This window comes from Fringilla coelebs, assembly GCF_963513975.1.
Source record: "Fringilla coelebs genome assembly, chromosome: 4".
Lineage (NCBI taxonomy): Eukaryota > Metazoa > Chordata > Aves > Passeriformes > Fringillidae > Fringilla > Fringilla coelebs.
This window is the reverse complement of record NC_140032.1, coordinates 49742057-49769772: the sequence shown is the minus strand read 5'-3', so window position 1 is coordinate 49769772 and position 27716 is coordinate 49742057. Positions and strand designations below refer to the sequence as shown.

Here is a 27716-nt window from a genome sequence, read left to right as displayed (position 1 = left end):
CACTGCCACCCAACTTGGTATCACCTGTGTTTACTGAGAGTAGCCTCAATTCCCTCATCCAGATGGTCAGTAAAGATACTGAACAGGACTGGGCCCAATACTGAGCCCAGGGGACACCACCAGTGACTAGACCATTGTTGATACCTGAAGATTTTGCTTAGATGCCAGTACCAAATTAAAATTTTTAAAAGCGTCAATTAATTAAAAAACAAACAAACAACAACAACAAAAAAAATCACTTGCTAGTGTTTCTGGACTTCCAGCAAAGTTTCCAAAAAGCCTGAAACAGAGATAAGCCACTTTTTTCAAGTAACAGAGGAAAAGGTCATTCAAAAGAACAAATTTATTTGAATACTGAGAATCCATACCTCCTTCTTAATCCAAGCCATGCACACACAGCAATTTGATAAGGACTTGGTCATATTAGAGAGATACTTAAAAGAGAACCCCATAAAATCATCATGTGAACTTCTGGTAGTATTTTGAAAATGCTACCTGGGACAACCTTGGTCTTCTCATTATTAAAATATTCCCTACTATACACTAAAAATGTTTAAAAATGCAACTTTTTTTATTATTTGCAGCCATGATGCTCAGTAATAAATTTTACTTATTTCCCTGTCACATTTTCAATAAAAGCTATGCAAAAGCATCTATGAGATGGCTCCTGTATTGCTATTAATGGGAATTTATTCTCCCATCCCAACAACAGTCATTCTGCACATGGAATAAACCAGTACTGAAGGGAGAAGTGTATTCTGCATGAAGGATAACATCATAACTAAACAGTGCATTTTAATATTACTTCTAAAAATGTGGAGAAGCCCAATACTCAAACTTAATTCCTGCCAGACTGGGCAGTATGGGAAGTATAGTTTATAATGGCGTCCTGCTTTCAGCTGGGATAGGGGAGCTCCTTTTCTTCCTAGCAGCTGGTCAGTGCTGTGCTTTGGATTCACTATGGGAATAATGTTGGTAACACACTGATACTTGGGCTGCTGCTGAGCAGCGCTTACCCTAAATCCAGGATTTTTCAGTTTCCCACGCTCTGGCAGTGAGCAGGTGCACAAGAAGCTGGGAGGGAGCACGGCCAGGGCAGCAAACCTGAATGTGCCAAAGGGATATTCCATCCCGTGGAGCATCTCATGGTCCGTGTATAAACTGGGGGGGTTGGTCAGGAGCTGCTGACTGCTCATCAGGGACAGGCTGGGCATGGGTCAGAGTGTGGTGAGCAATTGTGCTGGGCATCACTTCTGTTTCTTGGGGTTTATTCCTCTCTCCCTTGCCGTCTCCCTTTTCATTGCTGTTGATCATTGATATCTGATTTTGTTTCGCTGACTAAACCGCTGCCATCTCCGCGCACAGGTTTTACCTGAGCTCGGCTCTCCTCCCGTCGTGCTGTGGGGGTGGGAGCAGCTGGCTGCACGGTGCTGGGGTCATGGCCGAGGCCAAACCACAACAAATGGCCTAGCTCTTTCCTCTATGTATTACATTATATGTAAGTTACAGCTTCAGAAATTTATTAATATTACCTGCTTTTTTAAAAAAATGCTTTTCCTATTGCACTTTCCTTCTATTTGACAAACAGAGCTACAAGAAGTCAGAATAACAACTGCTTAAGGGTGAATGAAATTTATGAACAAACAACCTTAAAAAATATTCTTGCCCTCCCATTTTAATCCTTTTACAGCATTTGTTACAAAATTATATTAAAACTATTTATTATTTAAAGTTGTCTCTGCTGTCTATTTAAACGTATCTGTTACATTTTTAGTGCTGTAATGTTCTACCATTTCTTGGAAACTTGTAAAACTAAAAAGACTGTTAAAAAAAAGGTAAAAAATTCCAATTTAGCCTTGTTTTATCCAAACAGAGAACTCGTAGGGAAATGTTCATCAGATGTGAACACTGAACTCACTTGTGACTCAGGATGCTCCATAAATAGAACACATATTGATGTTATATTTCAGCAGATGCAAATCACCTCCTTTTTTCATTAGGCTATGTCAGAGTCATGCCAAGATTTTTCTCTTTTTGCAGGGCTTGTCTGCCTGCCCTTTTAAAGGATAAAACCAAGAACCCATGCCTGTGCTATCTTTAACTCTAGATTAAATGAAAGGTAATGACTAAATAAAAACAGTAAGGAGCAGGAAGCTAAAATGTTAAGGGATTTTTTAGTCAGGCTGTTAAAAACCAGTTTTGATTTCCCCCTGTTTTTCCAATATCTTATTTTAATGGGAACTTTGCCTTCTGAAGAAAGGTGATCTGAAAAGATTTAAGTACTCCACCCTCTTCAATTTGCATTCTGCTCATGAGAAAATGAATTCTGAACTTTCCAGCAGATTCCCTCAACAAATCCAGGGAAGATATTTACATTTCTGAAGAAAAAAACCCTTCAGAGTTGAGGGAAAAAAGCAACAATCATGAGGAGAAAAACACCCACTTGAAATATTAAAAGAAATTTTGCAGGCCATATTTAGAGCAGCTTAATCTTTATGCCACAGGAAATCACAGCATCCTTTTGCACATCACTACATATTTCAAAGTGTGCAACTATTTAATCTGTTAAATGCTAAGCAGCATACTTCCACCAGTATAAACATATTATTTCCTTTTCAGAAAGTGCTAATTGCAATAGGTAGTCAAATGAAATGTTGCAGTCTAGTCTCACTTTTAACCTTCTGGGATGTCTGTGTTGCCATAGGGCACAGCCAGCACATCATTCCAGTTTGCAGAGGAACTGAGAGCAATGGGACCAAGCTGACACTGCTCAGCATCCATCCTTTTCCCCACTTCTCACCTGCACCAGAAGTGGCTGCAGGGCAGACAGCCCATAGGATTATTATAGGCAGCTTTGCTAAGACCATCTGTTCACTCTGACTTCACAGTTCCAATATTTGATAAATGTGTTATATATCCTTTTTCCTGTTAACTAAAAGATCACTTGCAAGCTCAGACTCATTTGTAAACAGGAAGGCCCAAGTACTTGTTAAAGCCTTTGGAACAACTTTCTTCTTTTAAGAAGACACAGGAGTACCAGGATGTACTTTGATAGTTTGTTTTCATTAATATAATTACAATACATTCTGGACTGTTACAAAATCTGGGGAATCTGGTTTTCTCCATAGATTTTGATTGCATATTTCAAACAACTGGATGCCTTTCCATTACATCTGAACCCTTTTACTGTAGTCTTAGCAAGGACATTCAGTACAGCAACCTTTTTTTTTTGTTGTTTCAGCAACTTTTAGTTCTGTTTTGTGCCCCAGGCTTTTATGTCCACCTTGAATGCTGGTTTAGCTGCTTAGTTAAAAGCCTGCAGCCAGTCTCATGTTACACCAATCTAAAAGAAGACATTTTCACTGGGACAATTTTGAAAAGAGATATATGCAAAATGTTTTCTGGGTCACTTGGAGTAATAGCATTTAGTGTATTTGTAAATTGTTATCCTGCTTTAGAACAGAAGGAATTGCAATGAAGTCAGACAAAGTATTTAAATTTTCAGTTTAGGAGAAATATTTGGGTCTACATGAACTGACAGCATTGTTCAAAGATAGCAGTTTTTTCAAACAAAATATATTGCCCATAATACAAGCTATCTGGCATTCTCAAATACAAGAAACATTCCCCTGCATAACACTGTTAAAATGTAAAAAACATCAGCTACTGAACCTAAAAACATTTTCAACATACTTTGATAAACTTTAAGTACATTGTACTTAGCTGCTTCAGAACACCTCTTTGCATCAGCAGGTGTGGCTACATATAGTTTCCATTTCCAGGTCACTGAGTTACATGATCTTCTATGTAGGAGCCAAACAGGAGGCTTGCTCATTTCTACAAAGTCAGTCCAGCTACATTCTGGTCCCAAAAAAACCATACCCTACCTCTTCTGACAAGTGATAGGGCTCTGACCATAGGAGCACACTGCAAAGCAGCAAAGCATTTAAATAGTTGGCAAAAGGGTTGAAAGGCACATAGCTTGTCCTTAGCAAAATTTCCCTGTTCCACTTGCGGTGCCCATTGAGGAATCAGTACTGGGACCTAGCTTGAAATAAAAAAGTAGTAAGAAAATGGAAGCCTGCCAAGAAAAAAAAAAATTAGATTGCCTTTTTATTTTAGTGTTAAAATTTTAGTGTTGCATGTTTTCCTCTACCTTTCCAGTGAAAATTAAGGAAGCTATGGATGTATGTTAACCGTACATATGGACTTACTACTACTGGAATACCAAATGGTAGAGCTGCTGTAAACTGTTGCAAGTACTAAAAGCAATGTCTATAATGGTCTGTACAGCATCTGCAAATATTTACTTTGAAAAGAGATTAGTGTAGTTCTTATTTTTCTCAGCATTGCTTAGAAATGCTAAAAAACTACAACAGCTAAACTGCTACTCTACACCAGATCAATTTACCCCAACAGATATTTAGGAATATATGCCATTATATTTAAAAATACCAAGTTCCTCTAAGTGGTAAACCTAGAAGATTTTACATAGAGTTAGAGATAAAATATTAAAAATTATTGTTTCAACTCCACACACTTGACATCTGAATAGGAGTGATGTAATCATATTATTTATTCCATCAGTGAGACAAAATGTAGTATGGAACTAAATTTCTGAGATTTTTAAATAGAAAGTCATTTAACTCATATATACACAAAGAGTTCTTTCCACAGATATTTACATGGCAAATATGTTAGAGGAGAACCACTATGACTAAGTCTCTACAAGTATAGCATCCTTTCTGAGCTATTCTCTCTGCTGAAAGAATTCACAGAAGCTTTGAAGTAAAATCTAAACAATTAAAGTTACCTATATTTCACAGTAGGTAAAGAAGCCGTTAAATGATATTTCAGCATAAGGTTTCTGGAAACAGCTACACATCCACCCTCTTTTCCAGCATCCATGGTGAAACTAAATCTCTTCTCAGTTTCAGGAGAGATAACAGCATAGGTAAGATGTGTGTGTAACTGTAGCTCATCCTCCTCGGTAGAGGCTGGTCAGCCGTTCTAGTTCTTTGCAGTTCTCCATGGACATGGACTCTGCTTTCTTTCGGAGGCGGTCGTCTCGATAAACTTTTGCTGCATAAAGTAAGTCTGTTTCTTTAAGGAGAAAAGAGAAAAGATTTTTTTGGTTACAGACTGAATACTTGGCACATGACAGAGGTTTACAAAACACCTCAGGTTTTAACCCTTGCCCTTTTTTCCTTCTCTCTGTTCTAACTTCCCACAAACACCACTGAAACAGCACTGCTACTGTTTCACTTTGCTGGATCTTTGTAACAATTCCATCTTTTTGAGCAGGTAAAGCTGTATCAGCCTTCTAGCTTCCTCAGAGTTCATGCAGAAGTATCTGATTAACAAGAAAAAAACCACATCCTACAAAACCCCCACAACAAAACAACAGAAGATCCCCTACTACTTCTGTCAGACCTCATTAAACATTACAAATACAGGCCACTCTCAGTGATCCTGCATTGTTATTGATACCTCTAGCATCTTGTCTGCGCCCCAAAAAATCCAATCTTAATGTTAGGCCCTTTAATTCAACTGATGCTGATTCAGACTGTCAGTGTTCAGAGCTATTAATAATTAGGAACTCTCTGTATTATACTGGAGATAACAGCTTGACGTTGCTGAGCATTGTAATTCTGTCGAATTTTTTTTGTCACTTCAACTCAAAATGCAAGACATTCTTAAATATCAATTAACCCTGGGTAGATTTTAACTGTCAAGGAGATTTAACACACAACAGGTATTTTAAATCCATAAAACCACAAAATCAGCTGTTTCTATACTCAGAAAGCAAGAAGAAACACCATTAGGAGCGTCTTACTCAAAATCAGTTTGGGCAGTTTTCACAACCTGATAAATTACAAGAACCAAACAACTGGACCGCAGAGACTAAAGCTGGACAGGAACATGTGATCTGACTCAGAGAATTACATTCTATTTGCTTCCAGTCAGTTTAGTGACAGCTCATGAATGAATTATTTTTGCAGTTTTCTATGACTGAAGCACACCACCTGAAAAGTTAAAACCATCTGGTTTCAACACTGATGTAATTTTAGCAGTGCAGTTCCCACAGAGCTCACAAAATGGTCACAGATAACAGAATAACTGGTTAAAATTGATGCTGATTTAGACAAGGCTGGTGGTGCTCTTCAGTATTCTTATGCTTTAACACTGAATTCTAGGTTTCTGAAAAGAAGTAACTCATTGTATAATACTAGACTGGAGAAACAGATGGGAAACTAAACCCCCTTGTTTTACAGGATGTGCTGCCTGTCCTTGGTTGCCTGGAAAAGCAGTGTTTGTATGTACCGTGGTCCAAGGCAGATTATTTTTTCATTTCTCTGGAAACACCTACGTAAGCTTCTGGTTTATTTATTTACCTGTACAAAAGCACCTAGGGAAATGAGCTATTGCCATGATAAAGTAATGTGGAAGACATGAGAATTCTTAGAAATCGCAGTGAGTTAAGGACAAATTGTCATTATCAATCTAGTGTAGTCTTTAATTTTCTGAGAAATGGTCACAGCTAATAAAGCAGCAGGTTAAAATTGCTGATAATTTGCAAATGGTTGTTAGATCACTGAGTAAAATTCAAAAACTAAGTGACACTGGGGACAGTTTTAAAGTGAGAAACAGCAGGGGACCTTACACTTACTTTTGCATTGAGATATTGCAATAATACAAGCACTTCCTTCTTGCCTCAGGCAATTTATTTTTATAGTAGTGCATGACTTCATGAAATTACACATATTACCAAACTTACTTTGTTGCCTCTCTTTCCAACAGTTATTACGAATGTTGGATACATAATCTTCTTCCACGCTCTTTTCCACTTTCTGTAACGACACTCCTTTGTATTCATTTCTAAAGTCCTTATTGACATAATAAATGACACCCAAATTTTCTGTCTGCATTTTTATGGTCTGCCCTGTACTTCTGCAAAAAAGGAGGCAGGGGAGAGAGAAAGAGTAAATATTAATTCGATTATTGTTTTTACATCACTAACAGAGTTTAAAAAAATATTGCCCTTACAGAATAATACCAAATTTGCCATTTCAGGATGAATAATTAAAAGAATGGCTCTATAACCTGCTAGAGAATAAAATTATTGTATTTACCTAAACATTAAACTTCTGCTGCTTAAACACTTGATCTCAAAAAAAATCCACTTTACTAAGACACTTATTTCATACCTTGTTAGCCAAATTTAAGTTTTAATAATAGAAAATTACATTCAAACTCAACAGAAACAGGTCACTATTCTGTAGCAACCTAGTGCAGCATCTCCATTCTGAAATGTCTGCTGCCAGCCCTGATAAATTCATTTTCCTGCTGGCATTCTGTAGATTAAAAATCAAAGACCGGATTGCAAATATTTTGGCAGAAAAGCTTTTCTAAGCATTACAACAGCTTAGTTGCAGAAGGGAAAAACATCCTACTCCAGAAATAGAGAACTTTGAAAAACAGGAGAAAAGAAACCTTTCTGCTGTGGGGCTCTGCAAGGAACTAAGGCCCTTTAAAACCAGTGTGGTGAGTGGGCTATTTCTACCAGCTAGCTGCACACTTGATTCAAGTCCCTTATTTTTCACAAGAAAAAAAGGTTTAAATATCCTACTGTAGAAAACAGGTAAGTTTCACAAGTAGAAAAAGAAGATTTTACCATCACCTAGAATGAAGCAAAGAACAGACAATCTTCCCAGCCATCATCTGTTTAACACTTAAATGAGGATGAGAAAGTTGCTATCAAGTTCTTCACCTTCTAGAAACACAGATTGCCCCCAAAAGAGTAATGAGCCTTAGATTTCAGGTTTTGATTAACTACGTTGGAGACGCAAACACCTTTGCAACATATCATGCTGATGGACCCACTGCCTTGTACTAGACCTCCTGAACTCCAGGTACTGCTGACCTCTTTTCTCCATTATATTCTCATAGCATGTTCTTTGCACCTAAATTTTCTGTTCTGCTTCATCTACACCTCCCCTCCCTTTCTGCACTGTGGGAAATCAAAGATCAACTAATGGAAGACTCTCCACAATGCTTCTAAGTGGGAGAGGGTGATTATAATACCTTCCCCTCTGCTTTAAGGTGATGTAATTAAGCGTTACTTACGATCTTGGGTATAAGGCGTAAGGAGGGTTAGATACCATCAACTGGCTCAACAAGGAGACAAAGATCAACACAATAATAGGCATCAGCTGAATGACCATAGAGAAACCTCCCTAAGGAAAAAAACAGATTCAGGTATTTCATAATTCATCCAGCAAACAGGTAATTCTGACAATACTTAATGCTAAGTGTGACTTTTTGCTTTAAGCCTCAAAAGCTGCTAGGAAAACAGTAACTGCAAACACTGTGGTATTATCTGAACTTTCAAATGCATACACAATATTCACACAGTGCTCAAGCTGCAGGAGTTCATGGGTTAGCACGTAACATAAGCAACTACCACATACAAGCTGGATTCAGCTGCATTGTATGCCATGATTTGGTCTCATCTATACAGTGATATGTAATTATACAGGCCTAGACATAATTCAGGTAGGTGAATATTGAGCCATAAGTTCAATTCTTACCTCAGCCCAAATAAATTTTTCAATGCATACAAGGATTAGTGGCCACAATTAGTGGCATATATAGATTAATAATACCAGTCACCAGTAAGAGAGTGACATACAACATCAGGTTTACAAAACCAGCCTATTACCTTCTCAAATTTACATGCCTATTTACCAGTCAGTAAGCGAACCACCCACCGAAGTTTAAAATACCCAAGTGGCAGGTACAAATCCTCCTCTACAGTACAGAGCTCCTGTACAATCACAATACTGAAAGCAAATTTATAGTTTAAAGCCAATGGTGCTTAAACTTACATCACCCCTCTCTTCCTCCCTCTCGTGCCCACTCTGACGGTGCTGGTTTGGATGGCTGTAGCCAGCACGACCATTAGAAAATGAGTGTACACTACCTGAGGAAGGAATATCCACATTTAAATCATGTACAAAAACACTATTTAGAGGTCAGTACAGAAACAACATAAAGCACTTTACATTACAGCACAACAGCACATAAAATGACGTTAAAGTATCCTGAAATTTCAAAGTTGCTTAAAGTAAGTATTTTAAGCTATATGATAGTAACCCCAAAGAACTGACATTTTTGGGATTTAGCAACACTTGAGGGAAAAATAAACTGATGCAGATTGTAGAGTTGGGGATCAAGGCTGATTGGAATTATTCTACTATTGTATAACATCATAAACACTAATGCCACTCAGGGCAGTATGTCTCGACAATTATGCTGATATACACAAATACCTGTTGGAAAGGCCCCTCCAAAAAACATGTTGAACAGATCCTCTGGAGTAATATCTGCCTCACAACCTCTATGGAAGTTGAATCTGCCATTGCTGGGGTGATTGCAAGTTTGTTCTTCACTGCCTGTAAGGTCATACTGCTTTCGTTTCTCTGGATTACTCAGCACAGCATATGCATTGCCGATTTCTGAAGCAAGGAATAAAACACAACTCCCATAAATGCATGATAAAAGCTATTCCAGCATGAAAATTGCAAATTCAAAGTCAAAATTGCAAAGTCAAAAACGCAGCAAACGATGCAATTTAGTGTACGTTACAAAACAGCTACAGTAGAACAAGGTTCAGAAACATCTCCGCTTTTCTTAGAATAGCTTCCACAAAGTTTCCCACCACCTCTATCCAAAGGCCTTTTATCCTGTTAAACAAGGCAGAAGGCAGGAGAGCTTTCTTTCCTTTTCTAGGGGAACACCTACCCTTGTGGAAATGTTCTCTCTCACCACAGTTACAAAAAAAGCATCAAGCATTACAATGAGACTCTGAAGCTGAGTAACTGCAGTTTGCTCTAGCAGCTAGCTTAAAAAACCTTCATGGACTCAGCAGGTTTTCTGTGGTTTCATTTGGTAAGTGGGCATTTCTTGAAATGCACCACCTTCAGTGCTACAAGAGTGTGAATGTATTTTTCTTCATGCTTCTGAAGGTATTTGTGGGTTACAGTAATAACACAAAGTTCTGCATGATGTAACCTGAGGAGTAGAACATGCATGCGTGACAGGAATGTGTGTGCTCCTCGGGTGGTCAATATGACCTCAGTGTTTGGAGGGCCTGGCCTGGATGCTTGTCCCTGTTTATGCTATGGTATCACAAATGAACAGCTTCCATTTTGGCAGTAGAAAGGAAAAAACCTCACTTAGGTAAGCATGGAAAATACCAGCAAGAAAACCCACATATACTGCTGACTTCAGAAGTTTTTTTCTTGCTGTGCACAGACATAATGATCTTGCAGATTGATGGAAACTTTGTGTTGCCACTTGATGAACAATCTTCACACAGTCATATCTTCATTAAACCCTTTCTGCCTTTCTCTCTACTCTCTCCTCCAGGCCTCTCCAACAAAAGAGTTCTTTTGCAGCCAACAACCCAAGGCACAGGGATTATGATTTGAAGTGTTGAAAAGCCTTCAGTCATCAAAAGTTCGTGAAAGGTGCAACATTATAACCTCAACACAGGCAAATAAGACTGTGGCTTTATAATTAATGTTTTAAATGTTATCCAATCTAAGCAAAAGTTAATGAGTTTAAGCTACATGTCTTTTGAGATGCCCTTAGGAAAAAACCTAAGCAATTCCTTTAAGTGGAGGAGAAAACACAAAGAAATGAAGCCTGGTATTTTGAACCGCAGCATGATACAAACTGACAACAAATATTGCTCTGTTGCTCAGTACAAGGATAAAACTGGTAGTAAAAATTTAGATTTTCCCAGAATTAAAAACTAAGAGAGATAAATCAGGTGACTGCACATAAAGTGAAGTTACCTTACTGTCACAATATGCCTGTTTGTTACTTGCTCTTGATTATCTGGTGCTAATTCACAACACATTTGATTCCAATATAATTTTCTTTTCAAAAAGGACATAAAAATTTAAAAAAAGCGCCACTTCTCAAAAGTTTCAAAGGAAGATTTTTCATTAAATTGATAAAAGATGGCAGAAGTTATTACATTTGCACAAACTTTTTGATTTAAAATCCACTTCAGTAAGACTGCTCAGTACAATACAAGAGTGGGTACTAGGTTGGTCAAGATCTAAGTACCTTACCTATCATGAAATGCAATTCTGTTTTATAATGTGACCTTTCCTTAAAATAAAGCATTATTATGAAATAAAAACTATTGTTATAAACTCCTTTTCTCAGATGGATGCCAAAAACTGATCAGGTATCTTTAAAGGAAAACTAAACCATAAATTTACTCAGCCATACAAAAGCATTATGATAATTTCAATGCAAGAAAATGCTAGTTGTCATTAAATATTTTTTGGTCAATGAGATTCCCCTATAAAATTTTCTGTTCATTTACTCATCTAGTTAAAAATCAGAAAGTGAAATTCAGCTGAAGAAATTAGACTTGTAAAAAGTGCTCACATTAAATAAAATATTAAGAAGCTGATTTTTAACATTTTAAAGATGATTTATTTGAAATGCTATTAACAAGGAAGAATTATTTTAAGCCCAGGGCCTGAGACAATTTTATAGGAACAGTATCTTTTAGATAAGGACATCACATAGCTGTATTAAATGAATCAATAGCAATCAACTTTCCTGCTCTGCTGTATCTACTTTTCATCTGGAATTGTTAATATATTATTATAATTACCTCTTAAAGTCTGTATCAGAAGTCTTGCTCAGGACTTTTTTTTTCTTTTTTTCCCTCCCCAATTTAAGTGTTTTATCCGAATGATTTTTTCAAATGTCTGCATGTAAACCTCACACAGGAAAAAAATAAAAAGATGTACCACGATCAGATTGCTTATGCATTATCATTTCTTACAGATTCACATTTTTCTTCATCTGAGATGAAATTGTAGTTTTCTTTAAAAGGTCTTTCTTCAGTAACTTCCTTTGTGTAGGGCTAAGCTGGGCAGCCTTAAATAAGGTCAAGTCAGACTGTAAATTTTACCTTAAAAATGGTCAAAGGTAACTACTAGTAAGGCCATGATTGAACTCAGGTGTTTGTATGCAGAAAAAGTAGTAAAACTACACACATACAAGAAATTCCAAGGAAGAGGCAACTTAGTGTGGCACGTGATTCAGAAAAAACTGCATTTTGCTATCAAGGATTGCATTCTTTTTTTTCTAGCTCAAGTACAGTAAAGATCCAAGGCAATAAAATTCAATGACTGCATTAAGTCAACAACAGTAAAAAAGTACAATTGGGTTTCACAGATCAAGTATTTGCTCCCTATACTGACTATTACAGTCAATTTTCTGAAACCAAGCCCTACTGCCAAAGTCCATGTTATTTATCTATATTCTAATATAACAAAGGTCAAATATTTTCTTGAATAAAAATGTCAGTCCAACAACAGCTAAAAACCACATTTACATTTGTAAAAATACAAGCAATCAATGCAGATAAATATGGATTTGGATGAAGTTTAATCATAAAAGAAATTTAAAGCAAAAATGGTGTTTTACTTTTAAAAGCCTCTGTTGCTCCAGGTGCGTGGTTTTTGTCTGGGTGGAATTTCAAAGCAAGTTTTCTATAAGCCTTCTTTAGGTCTTCTTCACCTGCATCCTTTGACACTCCGAGGACTTCGTAATAATTTTTACATTTCTTTATACTGCAAAAGAAAATGATGTAAAATATTGCAAGCACAAAGATGTAAAAGTAATGGGTTAACACACAGCTGTGAATGATGTCATATGCTACACTGGTGCATTATATTACATCTTTTGCTTTCAATATAAATTATTTTTAAAATATCCACTCTAGAAACAAAGAATGTCATTTTTTCATAATAAACTTACTATTGAACTTATTATGTAAATTTATTTTACTTCTACTGTAGAACTACCACAGTTGTAAGTAAGGGTTTTAGTTTGCAACGACAGCAGCATTTCCTCATCCACAATTACATTATTATTGCTGTTAATAATGCATAAAAAGAAGATTCCAAATTTACTTTGCACAACTAGCAGGTAGGAAAATGTGTTTTGACTGTAAACAGCAAATGCATTTCAGTATGAAGGATATAAACAAAGCAAACAATTCTTCCCTTTCTGCAAACAAAGTCACATCATACCATCACTCAAGCATTCACTTTTCAGGGAAACATGTGAGAATACTTCTGCAGCTGGGAATGCACCTGGATCTTAACAATCTTTCTGTAAGTGTTTATGTATATTCAAAATCACACTATCAGCTCCAGCAATTACATATTTAGCTTATCTCATATAATCAAGTGTAGCATTCTTTAAAACTCAAACCTCAGAAATATTCTTTTTGTAGGCTGTCTAACCCAGACAGGAAAAGCAAAATCTGGAAATCATGTAATGATTTAGTCTACCTCACAAAAGCCCAGAAGAAAGAAAGAGCACTTAGAGGAAAAGTGAGAACATTAATTCTTTGTGGGCAGAAGAACTGATCAAACCAGTAAATACAGCTTAACAATCAGACCAAGTTACTTGGGTAAAAATTCAGAAAGAAAAGGCTGAATCCCAAACTTGCACTGCAAAAATGAGGCACACTGACACGGGGTGCATGCCATAAAAAATGGGCTGGTCTGAGCAACAAATAGAAATTACATCCAAAAATACTTTAAAAGCTTCATGTGAGTCTTTCATACAGCTGTAATTGTATCTGCATTCTCTTACATGCACAAAGGTCTACATAAAATTGGGTTTAATGTTTCCAAGACTATACACAGGGCAACCCTGTGGAAAACAAGGGGGCAAGCAAGCCTTTGGCATTCTCATGGAATAAGAATCCTGTAATTAAGGGAATGTGAGCATCACAAGTACAACCACACCATCATGTGTGGTCCATCCTGCTTCAGAGATTGATCAAATCAAGTTTCATTTGAGGGATCCTCTTTCCTGTGTTCAAATACAGAAGCTTTTATGGAAGCCTCAGTGTAATGCTCACAAGAGCACTGAACTGAATGTATGCAGGAAGCTGCCAACACAAACATCCTGTGAAATAAATATAGCTCATTATATTGAAGTAACATTTAATAAGCTCCAATTAGGAAGCTGATAGAGCTAACTAAAAAGAACACAGTGAATCCATCAAGAAAGGATGGAAAGAAAATACATTAAATTATACTCTTGAGTACTGGAAACTTTTTTTTTTTTGGTAATCTGTACAAGCAGAAAGAAGTGTGGTAGTATACAGATCGCTTAATCCATAGCCTCAATGCCAAAATGACTTATGAACTGTACAGGTAGCTTTATTTAAATGTCTAACAGTATCAAATTAAGCTTTTATTTCATGAAATTGCTATCTCAGCATCCAATCTAAGTTCTCTTCAACAATTGCTTCTGAGCTATCTGTTTGTGGGCCAGATTCCTCAGAACTTTGGTTGATATAAAATTACATAGCAAGCCGTCAATGTTTAGTGAATTTGTTATTGTTTTAGCATTAAAACTCCAGTGTTAAACATTCATTCATGCCTTTTTAAGCACTGTGCATCCCCAACAACTCTCTTGCTTTAGCATTAAAACTCTGGTGTTAAATATTCATTCATGTGTTTTTAAGCACTGTGCATCCTCAGCAACTGTCTCCCTCAACAGCATATTGTCATTTTTCACGAAAAAAAAAAAGGAAGTTTATTTATTTGCAATATACATTCATTTTACAACTTTAGGATGCCAAAAGGAAAAATATTGGGGGAAAAAAAAAAAAAGAACAATGCAACAGATGCCAACCTGTATTTCTAACTCCCCAAAACCCACTTGAGAGTTCCCTCCTGTTCACAACTAGTGGATGTTCCACAGTGGATGACGCTCAAAGGAGAAGCAGCAATGGTGGGTATCTACCAAAAGATCTAAAGGATTAATGCAATCACCTCCATGCAACAGCTATCCTGAACCTGGCCCACAAATGAGGTATTGTTATTATTAAGAAACATGTTCAGATGAGGTATAACATGTTTCTCTTTTTTCTTTCCAAGTTTTTCCTAGTGGTAAATGAAAAATTCTACAAACACAAATGTGGAACATGCATATACATATGGAAATTTTGCAGTTTAGCAGGACTTTGGATTAGGCAGATCAAGCTTTAAAGCTAAAAACCATTAAATGATCTTACAAATGCACAGGGGCCAAAAACCATACCTAAGCCTGGAATTTTCAGCAGTGACCTTATGCTATGAAGCCCTTGCCACACTCTGCCATTAGCCAACAGTTTTACAGCACTGCTTGGCCACCACAAGGCAAAAACCTCCTGGACTTTAAGTTGCCAGCATCTGGTTAATGCAGTTTCCTCCTGGGAAGGAGTCAGTGACTTTTTCCAGGAGGTTCCTGATGGAGCAAAATTCAGGGCAATCGTAACAGGATAACACCTCTTTTTTCCCCCCTCAGCTGAGTTCATGTGAGTTCTGCACCAAAACTTGCACTGGGGATGATGGGACAAGCAAAGATGATTAGAAGGTGCTTTCCAGTTAAACAAAGTTATCAGTGTTTGTGATGTGCTCCTGAGAAACAAAACTTTAATGCTTCACAAACGGAAGCTGGTAAGTCAGTTTATCACAGGACAAACTGTGGGGTCACCAGGACCCAGGTCACACACGGCTGGGCAGCCACAAGGCTTCTGTAACACTGCTGGTCCACACAGCCCACCCTCAGATGCCCCATCCCTTCTCATCCTTTAAGAGATGCTCCAAGTCTTCTTCCCCCAAAACTCCACTCTCCTGATGAGAAATTTCTCTCCAGCTGCTGGAAGCTGTTGGAAGCCATGGCCAGCTTGATCCTTGCCCCTCAGAAGATGCAGACATTTTTGGACATATTCCTCACCTCTTTACTTTAGTAGACTGACCTCTGACAATCCTCACTCAGCCAGAAACGCTCACCTGCACCACTGAATTAATCTGTGGAGACTTGTCATGGGAAGGCAGGTGGCACTTTTCTCTTACTACAGGGCACAAAAATCAGCCAGTAAAGGCAGGGAAAATTTGAGGATAAAATCATGGAGGTTCTGGAAAAGCTCCATCACTGATGTTACTGTTGGCTTTTAACTGCATCTGAAATCCCTGCAACACTCTCAGCATGAACAACTTTCTGAATGCTGCATTTCAAATTGTTGTTTGTTTGGTCTTGCTGCCCTTAAGGCACTGCAGTTCCTACTGCTACTTTTCTTGCATACATAAAACTCCACGCAGACATTTCTTTTTAAAATTCTAATGTACACATCACTTGCTTACTAACTGCCCATTTTGTATTGAATGGGTTAGTTATTTTTGTTGTTCTTTATTTCTGGCTTATTTGAAGTTTGGTGTGTTCACTGATACTTTGCTTGGGATTTTAGTTTTTTGTGAATTGCTTTTCTTGTACTTTTCATTTCTGGTTGGATCACTTCTGTATCTGAATTACTATCAAATTATTTCTGTTATTTCTCTCCTTGTTGAATTGTTAGTCCCCTGCCAACACCCTGGCACTGTCCTCCTGATTAACAGATTTGCTGGCTGTTCCTGAAATAACACCTGACTTTTACAGAATAGACTTCCCAAACTGCAGGGGAGCAAGTGATGGCCTACATTCATGCCCAATCTGTTGACAGAGGTATCTCATCACAACTTGCAAAGCTCCACTATCCCAGCTTGCAGCTGACAAGGCACCTGCAGTAGAACTGGTCAGCCAGCTTCAAACTGCAGCACCAACAACTCTGCTGGACGCTGGGCTCCTCCCCATGCTCGGATGGCTGACAGCAGAGGAAGCCCTTCAGGTCCTGAAATGTCTCTTATCACCTGCAGAAGCCCTAGGGCTGCCACCACTGGTTCTCCTGTGACTACAAAATGATGTGATCCTAATGCTGTGCTTGACAGATCACTTTTCCAATCTACAATTCAGATTAGGTCAGCACTGCCAGCTTTTATCAGATTAACAAAACCTATCAGAGATGCTTGCCTTACTGTATCAAATACCTGCAGCAATGCACAATCATGAAATTTGGAGTATGATGAGGTATTTCAAAGGGTCTTCCAAAGCCTCACAGGAACAGCCCAAAAGACAAATACTTCAACCAGAAGCATGTCAAGGGAGCCACAATTATTTCTCCCAATGGTAAACTGAACTGAATAGCAGTGAGCAGCAATGTGAATGTTAGTGACAAAGAATCCCGCAAGAGGAAGCTATACTGACTTCAGATCCTAGAGTTGAGTAGAAAAACACAGCAAAATGCAGACCAAAATCTATACAGGTCAAATTTCAAATTATGCCAGAGAGCCTGATGCAAATGGTATCTTGCAGCTGAGCTGGGAATGTGTCAGTCACAGTTTGGGTGACAAACATGGGCTGAAAGAAGTGCTCTAGATTGGGAAGAGAAGGTCACAGCATTGTCAAGGAACTCACGCTGGTACCAGCATATCCCAAGTTTCTGAAACAAATGCAGCAGAACTCTCAGACTTCTGTTGCACTGATAGATTCAGCAACACATTAGGGTGCTTGTTGTACCACCTTGCTCTTGAATATACCTGATCAGTTTGTTTCTACTGTGTGTATTATATGAAACAGTCAAGGCTGTGTTTACATCAGCCTACTTTTCTCCAGATTTTATATAATATTTTATTTTAGTTATGAGCTTTCTGACAAAGTCCATAATTTTTTCTCTGCCACTTTTCTGTGACAGGCTCTGTGACTATGATTTCCACCTTAATTTCTCAACCATTCAACTGGATATGTCAAAAATTCATGGCATTTCTACAGCCTAATTAAAGACATGCCCTGATTTTTTTCCTTTGGTGGTTTGGTTTTTTTTTAACACATACTGATTGCTCTTATTAATCCATTTCCAATTAATTATCTTCTTGACTCTATGCTAGAAAAGAACCAATATCTCTCTTTTTGCTGGATTTGTGAAAGTGTCAGCAGAATGCTTGGAAAAAGTCAGTCACACAACGTATACTCCTACTTTGATCCATGAAGTGTGTAGAGACAATTTTTTGGTTCATTACATGAATTCAAATCAAGCTACTGATTATTCCTGACCACTACTTGATGACACTTAATCCTGCCTTGCAAGGTTTCTACAGAACTCATGCCTCTCTTCTTTTGGTTAGATTCTGTCCAAAAATCTAAATACAAAACTTGATTATTGTGCTTTCTTCCAAGAAGCAGGCACTGGCAAGGCAGGAAAAGCAGTATTCTACCACAGTTTTCACAAGACAACAATGCAAATTTAGCATACGACTAGTAATGGCAGTTTTCTTTCAGATGTCAAAAAGGCAATATGGAATTCATGCTATGGCTTATTGACTAAAAAACAAGAGACCAAAGAGGTCAAACACCATGTGCATTTTATGATCATTTAAAGAGACCCTGTATAAAACATACAACATTAAAATGCCTCATTTTTTATTGTGCACGTGATTCTCACACATTTGTCTTAAGTTGACAATGCTTGTGTAGCTTTCAGCTGCCTAGAGACTTCTAGGGCACTTGCTCTAAGAAGGCATTAAGTCTACTGTGGGTCCTAGCATATTTCTGCTAGTCTCCTGTCAATATCTCCCACATGCAGGTCACCTAAGGGTGTTAAGGCAACTTGATCCAGTTCTCAGTGACAAGGTAAGAATCATTAAGAAAAAGATGCAGATGCATCTGCAGGAAAAATCCCTACAGGTGGGATTTTTCAAAGCATTTCCACTTAAAAGCAACAAAGTGCTGCGGTATCTCTCAACCTTCAAACTGTCACACTGAAATAGCAAGCACAGCTCCCACAAAGAGCAGCATTACCCAGCACTTATGCAATCAAAGGAAATATGTTACATCTTATGCTTCTCCCTGTTGAGCAGCTTGCAAGCTCACGTAATACTCTACAGAACTGTTATGGTAACTTGCTAGTGATCAGTGTCCCCTGTGTATGTGGAAAAAATGAAGCCAGCACAGAGGTGCTTGTTTGTACTCATAGCTACTCACATTACTAGAGTAACCCTGATGAAAATTAATGCAGCTAAATTAGTTACATTGCTTCAAGCATATCCTCACTGTGCTTCTTAAATCTGCTGTCACAAGCAAATTCAAGATAGCTGTACAATTCCAGGAACTTTAATCACTGATCCAAGCCAGGGAGCTCAGAGGCAGTCGCCCTGACAGGTCAGTAAAGCTTGCAAGAAAAGCACTGGATGTGGCGTGGAAGTGCAGCTGAAAGCGGAAGCACTTTCCCTATGTCTACATTCAGTTACTGAACCAAGAACTCCTAAAGGGAAGAATATTTGAGGATAACGACTTTTCCAATCATGCACATGCAAACCACTCTGTTTGTCTAATGTCCATGCTGAGTGTCAGAATTCATTGAAGTTTGGAGGTTTTGCTACCTTGCTATCTATAAACTTCTTCCCTTACAGAAAAAAAAGACAACTACTGGGCATGAAACACTGTTTAAAACCACCTCTTTTCACACACAATTTCTTTAACCAATTCAAACATCTGAAAACCATTCCACTGTGGTACAGCAGAAGAATATGGTGGTGACAAACTCTATTCTCTAAAGAATATCCTCCCCAAAGGGGCATGTTTCATTTAATTGGAAAAATCTGGGGCCTGACTGAAGCAATATCATATGCTGTCAAGTTTCCAACTAGAAAGCTCATTCTCACTGTGGTTTAAACATGAACTTTCTCTCAGTTATCATCGCTGAATGTGTTATATTTTTCCATTTAGTTTTAGGCCATTGCTTGTGTTTAATTCTGTTCTCCTTGGCAAGGCACACAGGTTTTTTAATTCTTAACCACAAATTTTTTAAGTGGTTTATGTCACTAAATAATAACATGAGAAACATTTCAAAACTTACAACATGAATTCAAAACTTGCTCTGTTGATCACTGCACAAATCTAAATAAAAAATTCATCTCTCTCTAAAGGTTCATGAACTGCTGTATTAAAGGACGGCAGTGTTCCCCCAGCAAAGGCGATGACATTGTTTTAACACATGATTTTAAGTGATATGTTAAACAAACAAGCATGGGTTGTTCTGTAAGGTATTACAATCACTTATTTTGCAAAGATCTTGGTAGGTTTTAAAACTCTGTATTCAACATTCAATATTCTTGAATCAACGTTGCATCAAGATTATTCTCAATGTGCAATTCTTGAACACCCCTAACTCTGGTCCTGATCTCAACAAACTGGATTAAGCTTATATAGCATCTAACAAATCCCTTCAAGAATGCAATACCCAATACCACAAAAGCCTACCAGAGAAAAAAGCTAGCTCTACAACACCATTTCAGTCAAGACAAAGTAAGTAACATACCTGCTGCTAAAACAAACAAACAGACTGATCTTGCAGGGAACCTGATGTTGAAGCAGACTGCAGCTCAGAATGGCCCGTCACAGGTGAGTGACTATTGGCACCAAGACAGCCCTCCTTGCAGCAGCTTTTTGGGAGTATGTGACATGTCTTATTTTGACCTAAGCCACATTTACAAAGGACTTCTTTCTGGATATCTTGTCTCACACATGTGTGTACAAGCACACATTCTACAATCATTTTAACAAAAACATACAAGCATATTCAGGTTTTACTTTAGATGTATCACAAAAGGTAATAACATTAATTAAGCAGAGATGATGGTAAATGAAAAGCACTAGTAAATAACACCAAGAGGATAAACATGTGAGAGCTGCTGCTGTCTTCCTGCTTGAATGCAGAGCTTCTGTATCGACAAAGAAAAAACTACTTCTTTCCTTACTGTTAGCACAGCTGAACAGATTACTGAAATTCAGGAAGATCCAAGATTGTATCAACAGTAACATACACTTCACAGATGCACACAAACTGCCCCCCCCAATTTCTGTTATGCACAACATCCAATACACACAAACTAGGAGACAGGGACCTCTTGATTTCCCTTCAAGCTCCCTTGAAAATATTTGGGCTAGGCTTATGTGAAAATACTGGGGTTTGAGCTGTGCAATTTCCTTGCTATATCCATATTTCTTTAGCAGAAACCCAGGCACATATAAAACAATATTTTTCTTGCTCCTACAGCCAGCAAGTATGCAATAATAACATGACTTGAGACTTACTTGCCTCAGAAGGGCATTTTTATTGACCTTTGTTTCTTTTCCCACATCCTTTCCTGACGTCACCTCATCTTAATACTATCAAGCTCCACTAAGCAGAGTTTATACTGCAACTCAAACAATGTATTCCAGTGCTTCTCAGACACCTTTACATTCAAACCAAAACAATTTAAACATTTGTCTAAGACCAGCCTGTAAAGCAAGATTAGCCTGAAAATAAACTTCAGGAGTGACCATGCATCTTCAGTATAAAAATATTGAACAGAAACACTGTCCTGCAAGCTGTACAACAGAATTTTCATAACTTTTTCCATTTATCATGAGATCTACTCAATAACTATTTTGAGTATTATTTTTCCATAAGGTAGCCTTAATAGTATGAAGAAAGGAGTAGCATCTTACTTGCAAAAAGTGACAGTGTCTCATTTGGTGTTTAAAACCAGTAAAACTCCTCCTTCCAGTCAAAGTTCAGTACAAGTAACCCCTCTGAGCTAACCTCAAACTTCCTGTGGCTCCTTTAGATGACAGAGTTGAAAGGGTAAGTAGATAATACACAAAATGAAAAGCAGTGACATATTTAAGCCATACCTTAATACTCCTTCCATTTGGTCTTTGCTGTAGCCTTTTCCACTTTCACCTGCAGCAGATGCATTGCTCTCCTTTGTGCTGTTGGGCTTACTTTGATCACTGTTACCGGCTGGTTTTCGGCAGTAAGCGCCTCCCCCAGCAGTACTTCCATTCTTCATAATAGCTTCCAACAAAACTATAAAAACAACAGTATACCATAGTATCATTACAGGTATTAGTGAATAAGTAGGGCTCTCAAGTATCTCAGAGGAGAGCATCACATGACAAGACTAGCTGCTACACCCTCCTTCCTTATTGATCACCACTTTGTGTCACAAATGTTACTGCAGTCAGTCTAACAATTCCTTTTCATGGCAAAACTATGAAAAAGTGTTTCAAAACTAGTGACCAGACTCCTCCCAACCATCTCTGCCAAGGTAATGTAACAGTGGAGAGAATTTGTCCAGGTGCTTCATTTCTACATGTTTTTTAGTGGCACTGAACCTGTGCCTTGGGGTGAAAACATCTGAACACCTGAACAAGCAACTGCAAATTGAAGAGGAACTAACCTTACACTCTATAGAAAGTGAAATTATTCCACACAGACATCAATCCCATCTCCAGCACATTTCAGTTCCTACAGTACATACCTATCTGTAACCTGAGTCATTACTGCCACAAACTGATGCTCGATTCCTTCCAGGCAATATCAGCTGAAATTCAAACCACTGTTAAAATGCCACAACCAGCCAAGGACCAGCCAAGCGCACCCAGCTCAAGACCTGAATCTTGAAAACCAGTTGGCTTCTGCTAGTTCTTGAAATGCTCTTTCATTCCATGTTCCAGCAGATCTCAAATTTAGCAGTTTTAATCAACATTATACAAAAAGTCTGGTTTCTCTTTCTGTATATAAGCCTGTATTTTGGGGGTATCTGTCTTAGCAATGAATCAGAAACAATACCATTCTAACACAAGGAACTGCACACAAAGTTTAATATAGATCAAAGATTAGTAAACAGTCCACCTTTCCTGAAAACAGATTCCTTCAGAGCAACATGGCAAACTACGTCGGCTAAATTTGTTTCATAAAGAAAATGAGTTACTATCTGCATTAAAAATGCACTAATAAAAATTGCTAAGGAAAAATGTCCCACACACTGTGAAAGCATAGCACTTTCTTCTAGAAAGCCAGTGGGAAGAATCCTTAAGAATTTTCTCTTAAACTTAAAAAAAAAATTCTGCTCTGCTTAGCACGGTCTTTCTTAGAGCAGCAGAAAACTGGGATCCTACACATCATAGCTTGTGTATCACAGGAAGAAAAGAAAGTGGAGCTTTGTTGAGAAGGAGAGCCACCACTTCTTAAAAGCTCCTCAATATTTACTTTTACATTCACTTATTAGTGAATAGCTACACTCAGCCTGAACAAGAAAGTCAGCTGACTTCAGAGCCAGTCCTGCCCTCCACCGGTCTCAGCAAGCCTCATGGATTGATCAGATCAGGCTCTTTACAGCAGATATAATTATGGAAACAACTAAGCTTTAGATGTCTAGTTGTAAATGAGGGCATGCTCTCACTACAAATGAAATCTGGAGCTTGAAAACAGGAGAGCTACAGTTGCATTATGGACTATAACTGAAGGACATATTCAGTATTTGCAATACTTTATTCTAATATCCTCTGCTGTGGCATATGAAGTTCTGAGGTAAATGAAGTAGTAACAACTCCAACAAAGTGACCAGATCTGCAGATTAAGAGCTAATCAAGAACTGAGCTTTGAACAGACAGTGCCCTGGGAATGAAGGATTTCAGTCTGAATGTGCTCCAAAGAAGGGCAACCAGAAAACAAAGCAAAAAAATAATTATCTTTCTATCCAGTGAGTATGACATTTAACAATGGCATCGCATAGAATCCTGTGGCCTTCCTGAAAAGATGCTTACTCAAAGTTTTGCAGTTCGTCCTTTTATATTGGTATTGATCTAGAAATTTCTCATCCCTGCCCCAACATTTCTGCAGAACTTGTGGGAGCAGAAATGGCAGAAACGCAGGCATGGGCGACAGTTTGCATTTTTAACATCCAGTGTTTCTTCACAGCAAGCGTGGCTCTATGTATCTTAATGAATAGGTTTGGTTGCAGTATACTTTAAAGATCACCATTTCCTAATCCCCTTCTAAGACCTCATAATGGAGCTGCATTGCTGAGAATACAATGCAGGATGCTTAAAAAATAAAATTCAAATATATCAGTGTGAACTTCTTAAAATAGCAGGACACAGCGTACACAACCATGCTATTGTCCTACACTGAAAACGAAAACCACACAAAGGGTATGGGGCCATTGTTTCCTTCAAATAGAAGATACAGTTTAGATATTCAGAAAATACTCTGACTCTTCCATGAACTGGTGGTAAAACCAGCTGTTAGAATGTAATACTAACACTGCATTTAAGAAAACTTTCACTGTGCATCTAGTATTTGAAAATACAGCATATGGGGAACTAAAGACGTATTTTGTTAGCAGGTAAGACAACGAGTCTTATCTCTGAGTGTGTCTGAAACCTCTCTTGTGTGTACTATTACCTGCTGTTGAATGAAAGATCCTTGGACTACATTTGATTCCATTATGCATTGAACATGACCCCCCTCCCCCCCCACTTTCACTAATGGAAGAATTCTGTTTAATTCAGAATTTGCCCTAATGCAACAGCCTAAAACTAAACTGACATGATCCCAAAAAATTTCTTTTGAAGGCAGCATCAGAAATGGGGAAAAAAATTCTTAAGAAGCACTAAAAAATTAATTTTTCCTTAACATTGTTTTCTGCCTTCAAACAGAATGGCACCTAAGTTTGATAGGGACATTTTGTCCTTGTTATCTTTAAGCTCACTCTAAAAAAATCTTTTCCAGACAAGCAGTTAGGTTCTGTTCAGTTGCAAGATGAATCATTAGTAAAAACCAAAATCAAACAATTTTCTAGCAAAGAATGACATCAATGTGGACACTGCAACTATGAAGTCATTAGCTCAGTATCATTAAATAAGCACTGACCTTACATTTCACACTAGTAAAGCCTTAAAATAGCACTGCTGCAGTCAGCGTATTTCAGGCAGCCTTTGTTTAGCAAAACTAAACTTCACTGATGACTGAACTAGTGCTGAATGCCCTTTAAATGTAAATGTTGCCAAAAGCAGATCACACATAGCATTGTTTTAGAGACAATAGTTAAAACCTATTCTCTGCCCTTTTGTAATCCACTACAACATCAGGAGGAGGAAGCTCCCACCAGTAAAAATTCAGCATTACCATTCCCATTGCTTTTATGACTGACAACTTTGTTTGTGAAATGGTGGGCAATTGTTCTCAAAACAATACTAAAGGTACAGCATATGAACAATCTGCAACTTCAGTGAGAAATTAGTTCAAGTACCTTCTAACCCACACTCCAGAGAAAAATAAGTGAGCAGAGAGGCAACTGGAGCTGCACCACATTGTCCTAGCACCATAAAAACCCAACACACTATGACTGTAAAATGAAAATTTGTGTTAGAACTAAATGGGCCCAGAAAACCTTAACTGCTTCTTTCTCTCTGGTATGTGCTATGACACATTTTTGACTACATGAATTATGAATTACAGGTTAGGTTTTTTTCTTCAAGTGGACCCCCAACTAAAAGATGCCAATGAAAGCAATTTAATTTGTTCTTAGTGTAAAATGCTACTTGTAAATTATTGCAGCCCTTCCAGAATCTGTCCCAAAAAAGAGACAGTCTGTATCCTTGCACTTTACTGCACTTTTAAGAGGGCCATTTAAGTGCCTCAAACTTTAAAACCAAAATAAATTCAGTAAGTTTTGGGAGGAAATGCGATGACTTTAAAAGACTTAACAACCTCCACAGATAGAAAACTGAAGCACAGAGATATCAGAAGTTTACAGAGTCCCCTGATTTCTAAGTACCTAGTTCAAATCAGGCCTAGGGCCTGAACTTTTTCAGTGGTATTAGGGCATCTGCAATTCCCTTTAGCTTCAGATGGAGCTTTAACTGCCCACCAGTTCCACAAATCAGGCCCTTGTTTCAAGCTGAATACCTGAAAAACGAAGCACAAACAATTAGCTGGTCACTAATGGAAACGGTGTGAATTTATTTAACATAGCACAGAAATTCTGTGAAGCTTTTCGTTTAAGAAGACATTCCCCAGATTACAGCCCACTACCAAAAGGCCAAATTCTTTTCCCCAGGTTTGTACCTCATTTGTGATTGACTTTGCTAATTTCCACAGTGACTAAAACAAGTGTCCTACAGACAATAGCCTAATTAGCCATCTATTTCTTGCACTGAATACTTCATAATGGTGGTTATGTAGTGGCAGTCCTACTTAAAAAAAAAAACAAACCAAACGCTCAAAACAAGTCAGATTTTTTCCTGAAAGCTACTTTAACTCTTTGAGATAAGACGACAACAAGCTGTGTGAAGCTATTTCCTCTCCTTGGTGAACGAAGCTGAATTTAAATCCTCTGCCTTCCTGCCTCCTTACCAACACAGATTTCAAGAAGCTCCAAGTATTTTCATGCATGTCATGTTCTCAAGCCACAGAAATTTAGGGGAATATGGCAACATCCATGCTGTCTTGCAGGAGAAAAAACAAACACTTGAAAAAATTAAACACTAATTAAAAAAGAAAAGCACCAGTGAAATCTTCATTTATTGTTTGCATATAAGAAGTCAGGAGATAAGAGGCCCAAAAATGTTCACTGCATCTCCTCACAGCAACTTCCAGTCAAGATTTGGCCTGACTTCCACGGCAGAAATGGCAAATGCTGAGGCCTTTTAAGTGTTACAGGGCACTGAAGCTGTTCCTACTCCTTGCACAGCACAGACCACGTAAGTGAGAACCAGAGGAACGCAACAAGTCCCTGCTGCATCCAAAGGTGTCTTGAGCTGACTTCTGGCACTGTGTGACAGAAAATCTCCAAGACAGGTAACAGTTCTACATACACTGAAACCTTACTACTGCTCCTTTGAAACAATTATTTCTAAACAATTTTTGCTAAAAGGTTGCTAAATATTGTTTGGTTTTAGTATGGAATAGTCAGGGGAGCTAATTAGTTCTTGGGGGTGCCACATATTCTATTTTCTTTAGCAAAGGTAAACCCGTGTACAATTCCTATGCGGCTGCTGTACAACCAAAGGGAACCAAACCCAAGAAAACCCAAACCACACGTGTATTAGAGAATGAGGACACGGTCCACTCTGGAGCTGCAGCTCTCATTGCAAGCTGTTGGAGAGGGGTGATTCACAGTGACAGAAAAGAAGCCAACCCAGCCTGTCTCGGCCTGGGGCCTGAGATGTCCTGATGTTAATCGGGGCTAAGCCTCGTCTGTATGGCTGCGCTTTTACTGATGGCTGTAGGGAGAAGAGGGAATGCAGGCGAGGAGCTGGGTCGGCCCTGGGAGATCCCCGCTGGCACCGGGGGAGGTAAACCCACTCCTCCGCAGCGCCTGACGCCAGAGTCATGCACGGGCGGGGGAAGGCACCTGCCCCGAGCGCTGCCCCTGGGCACACACTGCGGCCTCCTCTCCCAGCCGAGCCGCGCACCCCGCCAGAGCCCCAGGGCTGCCTCTGGGGCCGGGTCCCGCTGGCCTCGGCCTGCACGGCCCCCCCGGGGGAGGGCCCCCTGCGCCCGCCCTCCTGCGGGCCCCGCGGTCGGTGCGGGCTCGTCCCGGGCAGCGGGAGCGGGGAGGGGGCCGGGCTTCACCTCGGGCCGTCTCGGTCGGGTAGAGCTTCTGCGCCTTGTTCAGGAAGCGGAGGGCGCGGTCGCGGTTCCCGGCCTCCAGCGCCTCCCGCGCGATCCCGATGCACTTCTCGGCCTCGTCCCGGTTCCCCTCCATGGGCTTCTCCTTCCGCCGCCTCCGCCCGCCGCAGCGCAGAGAGAAGGGGCCCGAAGCCAGAGCGGAGGCGGGCGGGGCGGAGGCGCCGAGAGCGGCGCGGGGCGTCAGGCGGGGCTGCGCTCACTCCGCAGGGCTCATCCCGCCGCTGCCCCGGCGCTGCCGCAGCCCCAGCGCGGCGCTCGCACCGGCGCCAGCCCG

At 39.1% G+C, this 27716-nt stretch overlaps 1 protein-coding gene across 1 annotated transcript; it reads right to left on the bottom strand.

The window, feature by feature from the left end:
• Positions 1 to 416: 416 nt before the first annotated feature.
• On the bottom strand, positions 417 to 27716 carry DNAJB14 (DnaJ heat shock protein family (Hsp40) member B14). The gene is made up of 8 exons (XM_084204807.1): positions 27386 to 27716; positions 21655 to 21829; positions 12523 to 12668; positions 9333 to 9518; positions 8889 to 8983; positions 8128 to 8237; positions 6779 to 6951; positions 417 to 5103 (listed from the first exon to the last, which is right to left on the bottom strand). The coding sequence occupies exons 1-8, from the start codon at positions 27516 to 27518 to the stop codon at positions 4979 to 4981; spliced, it is 1143 nt and encodes a 380-aa protein (XP_084060933.1). The 5' UTR covers positions 27519 to 27716; the 3' UTR covers positions 417 to 4978.